The sequence below is a fragment of the Mus caroli genome, chromosome 13 (genome assembly GCF_900094665.2).
Source record: "Mus caroli chromosome 13, CAROLI_EIJ_v1.1, whole genome shotgun sequence".
NCBI lineage: Eukaryota > Metazoa > Chordata > Mammalia > Rodentia > Muridae > Mus > Mus caroli.
In genome coordinates this window covers 59,483,324-59,492,936 of record NC_034582.1, presented here as the reverse complement: position 1 = coordinate 59,492,936, position 9,613 = coordinate 59,483,324, and the positions used below count along the sequence as shown (strand labels likewise).

Genomic DNA, 9,613 nt, shown 5'->3' with positions numbered 1-9,613 from the left:
GCCAGCCTGGTCTACAGAGTGAGTTCCAGGACACCCAGGGCTATACAGAGAAATCCTGTCTCAAAAAACAAAACAAATCCAACAACCCCCCGACCCCCCAAAAAAGAAGCGGTGCGCTGCTGGCGCCTTGGGCAGCGGTGGGTGAGGTGGGACGGGCGCGGCCTAAGCCCTTTAAACTGGCTGCGCGGGGAAACGGCCCCAGAGCCACAGACGGGATTGGGTGGAGCGATGGGGAGGGCCCAGCAGTGACCACCGCAACTTCTCCAATCTGTAGACTCCTACCCTCTTTTCGCCCCCTCTTCTGGTGGGGGAGGAACCCAGCATGCTCGCCCCGCCCACCACCACGCCCCTTCCCCGCAGCTCCTCCAATCAACAGCTTCCTTCCCCCCCCCGCCCCATCTTCGCAGGAGTCATCCGGCCAGGGTGGGGCTCCCGACGGGTGTGTCAGGACTAGACGCGCGCTCCTACAGACTTTCGAACGCAGTTGGCCCTCCAGACAAAAAAGTATGAGAGCGGCGGCCAATGACGTGGCAGTAAGGACCCGCGCTCGAATTGGTTCCGCCCCCTCCGGACGGAACACAGCCTGGACCCGGCTATTGGCTCTCGCGACCTGTCACTCGACGCGGTGGCCAGCCGCAGGGTCCTCGCGGTGACTGGTTCCGCCCAGGCGCGAAATGTAACGCGGGAAAAGCCAAAGCGGGGACCGCGGCGGCAGGTTGTTATTCTCGGGGACTCGGCGCCTCGCGTCCCGTTTTCCTGTCAGCAACGCTGCTGGAGCCTGATCGCCCGGAGCCGCCTGCCATGAGCCGGCGGCTGTGAGGCGCCGAGACGTAGCAGCGCGGGCGAGCAAGGCAAGCTCGGGCCGCCGAGAGCGCGAGGGCTGCAGACGAGCCAGCATGATCCGCGGCGCCCCGGCACCCATGGCGGAGCCGCCGCCCGTCATCTTCTGCCACGACTCCCCGAAGCGCGTACTGGTATCGGTCATCAGGACCACGCCGGCAACGCCTCCCTGCAGCAGCGTGGGGGAGCCCGAGCCGCCGCCGCCGCTCGTCCCCACTAGTCCCGGCTTCAGCGACTTCATGGTGTACCCGTGGCGCTGGGGTGAGAACGCGCATAACGTGACGCTCAGCCCGGGGGCGGCGGGCGGCGTCGTTTCAGCCGGACTGCCGGTGGCGGCTGAACTCCCGACGCTGCGGGGTGCGCCTCCGTCCTCCGCCTCGGTGGCCGCCGTGTCGGGCGGGGAGGACGAGGAGGAGGCGAGCAGCCCAGACAGCGGCCACCTCAAGGTGAGTGGCTCGGGCGGCCCCGGGCGCGGGGCGGCCTGGGGCCCGTTAACGGCGCCGCTCGCCTGCGGGGCGGGGCCGGAGAGGAAAAGCGGGGTGGCGGGGGCGGTGGCTGACAGGACGCTGACGTCACTGCCGCGCGCCAAAACCGGACCTTTGGGGGGCAAGGTGGTCATGTGACGGGTGCGGCGCGAAGGCTGGTCTTTGGGCAGCAGGTGCAGCGGGGTGATGAGGGGGAGGCTCGCTGTGTCAAGATGCCCTGCATTGCTGTGCTTGTAACCTCGCGACCTCGGCCTGCTTAGATGTGGGAAGAAAGGATGTGAACATTTGGCTCCAGCCCACATTGAGGCAGGGGCTAAGTATCGCACTGTATCCCTGGCCTGCCTGGGACTCTCAGAGTTCCACTTTCCGAGTGCTGGAATTCAAGGCTAGCGACACCACGTCCTACTATACACTTTACATCCGGAGCAGCTGAGGGTTAGGGGGTTTGTTAAAGCGTCTTCATGAAGATCGTATGTAGAGCTAGCTAGTGGGAGTGTTGGCACACGGTGAGTGTGCTCGGAAGGAACTGGGAGTGTGTTTATGGGGCTAGACTTTAATACTTAATTCATCAGAGCTCAGGAAGGTATCGGTAAATCTCTGTGTCGAATACATGGTATTGCCAGATAAATACGCAGTTTTCTGTTGTTGGTTGACTGCCAGAATAACATGATTTGCTACAGGTGTAGCAAAGCAAATTACCCAGCGGGTTAAGGGATGCCTAGTTTATCAATTGAAGCAAGTTTGGTAACATTGTGTATGGGCAGTAGCCAAAAAGGTGAAACTGTTTTGTGTGAGGAAGTAGGCACTTAGCTAGTGGTATTATGATAGAGCAGTAAAGTTGAAACTTGCACCATAGTGCATATTTGAAAGAACAGTAGAGATGTTGGTAGTGGAGATTGTGTTGGTGTAAGGAACAGCTATTGTTGCTGGCTTTAGGTCGCCCCTCCTGACATGTCATCTTAGGTACTTTAGGTATCTATAACTTTTGTATTAATTCAATATTTTAGTCCTTAGAAAATGCATTGTACAGTTAAGTGACATACAAAAATGCCATGGAAGGTTCTTGTATTTGACTTTTTAAAGTTGTAGTTAATTTATGTGTCTGCACTTGTGTATGACTGACACTGAAGTCAGTTTTATGAACCACTTTGAGGGTGCTGGGAATCTAGCTCAAGTTCTTTGGAAGAGCAAAAAGTGCTTTTAACCATTGAGCTATCTCTCTGTCCCCTTTTCCCATGATTTAATCTTAGTCTTAACTCAATTTGATTTTTGGATTATTAAAAAAAAAAAAGCCGTCGTAAATCAGTGGTTCTCAACCTTCCTAGTGCTGCATCCCTGTAATACAGCTCCAGTTGTGGTGACCCCAACCATAAAGTTATTTTCGTTGCTACTTCATGGCTATAAATTTGCTACAGTTATGAATCACAACGTCAATATCTGTTTTCCCCAATGATCTTAGGTGATCCCTGTGAAAGAGTTGTTCCACCCCCAAAGGGGTCTCGGCCCTGTAGGTTGAGAACTGCTGTTGCTTGTATTTATTTGTTTTTCCAGACAGGGTTTCTCTGTGTAGCCTGGACTGTCCTGGAACTCACTCTGTAGACCAAGGTGGCTTCAGTCTCAGAGATCCTCCTGCCTCCGGTCCCAAGCTGGTGAGAGTTGTTGTAAAGAGGTGAAATCATAGGTGTGTGCTTTTTGGCTTGAATCAGACTTCTCTTTACATAGATTTGTGTAAATGTTCTCACAGTACATAAGCTTGAGTTTTATTTCTACATCTTTACCCCTTTCAAAGGGAAGTATATTAGAAGTAATGTGGAAATGAAAGGGCTGATATATATGTATATTTTCCCCTTCTCACAGAACACTTAATTTTCAGAATTGATTTGATAACAGAGTCTAGTTCCTTTTTTTTGTTTTGTTTTTTGTTGTTGTTGTTGTTGTTTTTCGAGACAGGGTTTCTCTGTGTAGCCCTGGCTGTCCTGGAACTCACTCTGTGGACCAGGCTCGCCTCGAACTCAGAAATCCGCCTGCCTCTACCTCCCGAGTGCTGGGATTAAAGGCGTGCACCACCTTGCCCGGCCTTAGTTCTTTTTTTAATTATTGGAGTGATCCAAGTGCAGCTCCAGAAATTCATTCAGGATTCTTAACTTAAGAGAGAAAATGCGAATATGCCTTTATTTGAGAAAGTGACCTTATATATTTATTTATGGTCAAGATGTTGTTGGTTTAAAGAGGGAGAGGGAGCCCAGCCCCCTTTATGCTGTTTTGGCTCTGAAGTTCTTACGGTAATGATCTACTTCTCCAGGCTTTGAGTGAGTGATGATGCTTGCTTGGCTGCTGAATCTGCTCACTTTCCAGGAAGATGGAGATGAGTGTGGAGTGTGGCTAGTGTTAGGAGTGCTCCCATCACCCTTCATTATGTCACTCTGAGGCACTAACAGCTGTGAGGGAGAGCAGCGTTTGTTTCTGCTTGTTGCTATGACTCCCAGGGGAGGTGTTAACATCTGAGTTGTACACACCCTATGTCAGCTTTCTGTTCTTTTTGTTTGTCCGTACCCTACACTGAGTGGGTAAAGAACACCTATCACCTGCCAGCATGTTTTGGACCCTCCTTTTAAGATCACTTAGCACTATTTGTACATATAACATTATCTTCTGTGGTTGAATTCTAGGAGAGACCAAGATCAACTACAGAGTCCTTGTCTTCCCGGGTACTCCCCTGTCTGTACCCCTCTACTCCTTGTTCATATTGTATTCATGATATATGCTGTAGGGCACTGATCTTGCCCCTGTCTGACCTGTATCCACTTTTAATATCCAAACATCTAGATTGTGTGTTCACATAATTGATTTGTATCTAGTGGCTTTTAATCATCATAGAAACACTTACTCTGTTAGCAATAGTAGCTACCATTTTTTACCTGTCGTGGAGTGGGCACTTTGTAATGTTAGGAGTAAACTACCAGGCTGTCTGTTGAGCACTCTGAATTTTTTAATTTATCTAACATCATTTACCTGCTGAGAATGAGAAAAAGTGTCCCTAAGATAAAGGTCATATGATAGGTAGCAGAACTTCTGACACCAGCAGGACTCTTGTTTTCACTCTACATTATGTTGTTCCCATATGTACATGTGTAAATGGACTTTTAGGGATTAATTTTTAAAATATTAGGTTGATGTAAGCATACATAACTTATTTATGGCTTATCCAAATCAGTTGAGATGCTTTATATAAGGGCACATAGCTTGACATTGGCTATTGAAGTAGAGACTTGGAAAGTTGTGGATATAGATCGGGTGAGAGTAAGCAGATCTGAGCAGCATGGGGAGTTTGGATCCAGACCCAAATGTGAGGAGGGATATATGACTCATACTCCCTCATCAAGGCTCGCAAACATTTCTAAAGATCATCTGCTGCTGCTGCTTCTCCTCCTCCTCCTTTTTCCTGATTTATTATGCTTAAACCTATCTTAGTAGGCTTAATATTTTAAACCTATCTTAGATAGGTTTCTATTGCTGTGGTTAAACACTATAACCAAAAGCAACTTGGAAGGGATTACTGAGGCCATCACTGAGCCGGATGCAGGGCCCTTGAGGCTTGCAGAGAGCTGTTTACTGGCTTGATTCTATGGCTTATGGTGTCTTGTTACACAATAAAAATGCTAAGTCTGGCCTTTTATTTGAACTTGTCAAAAACATTCAAGGACTTTTTAGGTCTTCTGTCTTCATATAATTATAAATACTTTCTAGAGGTTGGGAGATTATACAAAAGTTTTTAGTGGTGTAATCATCCAAAATTTCATGTTGACAGTTTTTCTTTGAGTCAGTAGTCTTGACAAGATTTGTCCTTCAGTCTACAGTTAAACTTAATTGGATGTTGATAAACATGCCTAGAAACATTGTTTTCTTATTAAGACAAAAATGAGAATGGCCTATTCAAGTAATATTGGTTATTTTAATATATATGGTTGGAGCTGGTGAGACGGCTCAGGGTGCAAAATGTTTGCTACATAAGCATGAAGACTTCTGTTTAGAGCCTTAGCATCCAGTATCCACATGAAAGCCATCTGAAGCATGTTTATAAACACATTGATAGAAGGAGTGAGGGTGTAGAAATAGAGGCAGATCTCAAGGCCTCTGGCCAGCCTAGTAGAAATGGTGAATTTTGGGTTCAGTGAGAGACCTTGTCTCAAAAATATGGTGGAAAGAGAAAGAAGACACCTGACATTGATCTCTGGCTTCTAGATGTACACACACACAGGCATGCACACAGATGTGTAGATACAGCTCATTTATTTGGAACATTAGATGATTATTTCCAATCTTATTTCTTGAATTAAAAGAATGCATTTATTTAACTATTACCTATATGTGGCAAGTATGTTGTATTTATGCCTACAATTTATATGTGTGTGTATGCATATAAATATATATGTACATAATTTATTTATGTGTTGTTACAACTGGGCATGTTTTATTTTTCTCTGGTAGCAAAGAAAATAGTGGGTAATTTATTTTAATTTTTCTTTTTTTTCTGTGTTTTGGGTTTGTTTTGTTTTGTTTTGTTTTTTGTTTTTTTGAGACAGGGTTTCTTTGTGTAACCCTGGATGTCCTGGAACTCACTCTTTAGACCAGGCTGGCTTTAAATTCACAGATCCACAGCACTGGAGTTAAAGGTGTGCACCACCATATCTGGCATGAACTTCTTTCAAAGTGAAACATTTGACTGAAGGAAAATAGGTTAGAGATTATCATTTTAGGTATGAGGCTAAGAGTTAAGCGTTAGAAACCTATAGGTTTTTACATGGAGAACAGTGACATCTCTTAGCTGTGTGTGACACTTATAGCACTGTTCAGTTTTTCGTGTAACCTACAGATGTGACAACTTACCTGGGAAAGAAAAGGAATTTTTTTTTTTTTTTACAAAAACATGTTTGTTTTAGATTAGAGAAGATAGTGCAGACGTTCCATGAGCAATACTCAGTTTTGTTGTTTGCTTGAATGTTAAATAAGTGTAATACATTTGTGACCGTGTTGGTACGCTATTAACTATTCAAGTTGTCTTGGTTTTTTTGTGTGTTTGTTTTTTGAGATAGTCTCATTATATAGCCTAGACTGTCCTCAGATTGGTTTTGTAGCCTAGGCAGGCCTCAGACTCAGTTGCAGTCATCCTGCCTCAGCTCCTCAGAGCAGGGATTTACAGGTATATGTCATAATAGATTTTTGATTTTTTTTTTTTTTTTAAAGACAAGTTCTCTGCTGTGAAGTCTTAGCTGACCTTGAACTCACAGAGATCCACCTACCTTTGCCTCCCAAGTACTAGGATCAAAGGTTTCTACCACCACATGTTGCCTTCTCATTTTTTTAATTTATGAAACATAAAGTTAATATTTTAAAGTGTACCCTGGACTTTTTAATTTGTTTTTTTAAACTTATAAGAATGTATTTTGGCTGGTGAGATGGCTCAGTGGGTAAGAGCACCCGATTGCTCTTCTGAAGGTCTGGAGTTCAAATCCCAGCAACCACATGGTAGCTCACAACCATCTGTAACAAGATCTGACTCCCTTTTCTGGAGTGTCTGAAGACAGCTACAGTGTACTTATATAATAAATAAATAAATCTTTTTTTTTTTTTTTTAAAGAATGTATTTTGAATTACCTTAGCTTCAGTGGGTAAGCCTATTAGAACTACTTCTGTGTAGCTCCATCTATCCCCTCTTATTAATGTCCCCTTTTTTAGTGCAGAATACTGAGATCAAGCTCAAGGCCACTGGCCTAGGCAAGTGCCTTATATGGGCAGGGGCGTGTGGTGGGGGGCACTGACAGGACACACACTTTGTTTTCCTTACCCAGCTGTTTACATCTCTGCTACAGCCTCCACTTTCTTTGGGTAGAGCTTCTGACTGGGTTCATTCATGGTTTACTGAGAGCATGCTCCATTTTCTGTGAAATCTCCCTGACTTTCCCATGGGCTTTTCCTGTGTCTGCTTGCTTTAGGTAACCCCAATTTTTTAGTCCAGAGAGCCGCAAGTTGTTTGTGAACAATGCCCTCTAAATAGTCGTATGTTCTGAAAGATACCTAGATTAGATGAGGTAAACATAAGTGCCTTGTGTCAGTCCACTTAGTGGCCCATCCAGGTCATAGCAGATAGTTTTTCAGAATAGGTTCTGGTCTGCTTTCTGTAAGTGGGAACAAAGTCACACACTAAGAACAGAAACCTTTTGAAGGTTTGCTACCAGGTAAAGGAAGAATGGGCAAGTGGAGTGCTTTAGGGGTGTTTGCTGACATCTGCAGAGAGGTGGGCTACTAGAACCATTCACTCTACAGTTCTGGCTGATGCCACTCAGTTTGTATCTTATGCTGCTTTAGTGATTCCATGAAATCATATTAAAATTTATAAACCATGTTAACAGGATGGAATCCGACGTGGAAGGCCCAGAGCAGACACTGTTCGGGATTTAATAAATGAAGGAGAGCATTCATCTAGCAGGATTCGTTGTAACATCTGTAACAGGGTATTTCCAAGGGAGAAATCACTCCAGGCTCACAAAAGGACTCATACAGGTAAGATGACAACAGTGTAGAAGTGGCTAGAAGTGATACTAGATTAAAACTTGATTTGGTACTTAAGTTGTTAATTAATGTTATTTAATTAGGTTAAATAATGTTCACGTAAATTGTTATATTTTTTATATTGCCACTATTACTTTGAAGTTTTAAAAATCAGCCACTGTTACTCAGTTGCTTTTTGGTGGGGAATGGTGGGTTTAGGTTAAACAAAACATTGTCAGTTGTGTCATTGTTATTCCACCTCCACCTACCTGAATTTTGTTTCCTCTAACACTTACATGTCAGACATTTTTATTTGTATATAGAAGTCCTTGCAGTATGTATAGAAAGCAAAATACTTTGTAGAAGGCCTATGTTCTTTCTATAATGCTGACCCCAGGGAGAGGAGCCTTATATTAAATCAGTAATAAATAATACATTAGTTATGATTGACATTTTTGAGCACCTTATCTAGGTTAGCACTATGCTGCAGTACTTAAAAATTTTAATGAAACAGAAAGTGGAGAATTTCTTCAGAAGGAGACTCCTATGGCGCATGATCACCACAGGACACTTCCCAGGCAGACACCATGTGCAGCTCAAAGCCTGCAGACTCTGAATTTGAATGGGCAGGGAAGATGCGATCTTAAGGATAAGAACCAGATGAAGAGGCATTGCCCCCTGGCTGGAACATCTTCTGGAGGAAACTAACGACAGTTCTCCCTTCTCCAAATAGATAAATGAATTTGGTGACATTTTGCATGCTGAGAAGAATTATCAGGCAACTTTTTAGCAGTCCAAGGAGCTCAGGAGGGGTTGGGATAGTTTGAGGAATTACTGGTACTAAGCGTTTTGTGCTGGTGCCTCCATCTTGAAATACAATGTATGAAGGAGGCTAGATGCCAGCTAGCAGGCTATTGGAGTATCCCCTGTGGTTGAGTGAGACCAAGGAAATAGCCACAGAAAGCGGAAGTTGGAGATAGTTTATAGATCAGAAAAGAGCTCATAGTTGTACTGTTGAGGAGAAAAGTATAGATAAGCTGAAGATGCTAGTAACAAGGGTTGAACCTGGGTTTCTAAATGCTCAAGACCTAGAGGAGGTAATGTGCTTTATGGAGGAGAGGCGCTCCAGTGCCACCCTTTGTCTCCCTGCCTGTGCACTGAATTCAGCATGTCATTTCTCACTGGAGTTCTGACCCATGTGAAGAGGATTTTCCTTCTGCCCCTTCTTCTTGTTACCTCATGTCTGATTTCGATGTCTGTCTTTTTAGGTGAGAGACCATACCTGTGTGACTACCCAGACTGTGGAAAAGCCTTTGTTCAAAGTGGACAGCTCAAAACCCACCAACGTCTTCATACCGGAGAGAAGCCTTTTGTCTGTTCAGAAAATGGTATGGTGTTAAAGTGATATTTTAGGAATAGCTACTAACCAGCTACTAGTTAGAGTAAGTTTTACTTACATTTTTTTGATAAGAGGAAAGTTTTGATAAGCTTTTATAAAACATCATAAACTCCCCATCCCCAAGCTATGGATTGAGCCTATGAGCCCACACCTTTGCACATGCTAGACACGTACTCTCATGGAGCTACATACCCAGCCCAAGCTTTAAGAAGTAGAAACATTCATAATAAATGTAGCCTTTGAGGTAGGCTTTTATATTGGTTGATAAACTATTTAACTAGAGTAAGTAAGTGTATCTTTTCTTTTTCTCTTTTTTTTTTCTTCTTTTTTTTTTTTTTTT

General features: G+C 44.3%; 1 protein-coding gene across 1 annotated transcript in view; it reads left to right on the top strand.

Annotated features, from left to right (window-relative positions):
* Positions 1-621: 621 nt before the first annotated feature.
* The window catches only part of Znf367 (zinc finger protein 367), a 19,113-nt gene continuing 10,121 nt past the window's right edge, over positions 622-9,613 (top strand). The window contains exons 1-3 of the mRNA XM_021180841.2: positions 622-1,286; positions 7,736-7,886; positions 9,143-9,262. Coding sequence (XP_021036500.1) covers positions 897-1,286; positions 7,736-7,886; positions 9,143-9,262 — 661 coding nt within the window. The 5' untranslated portion in view covers positions 622-896. The remainder of the gene's footprint in view (positions 1,287-7,735; positions 7,887-9,142; positions 9,263-9,613) is intronic.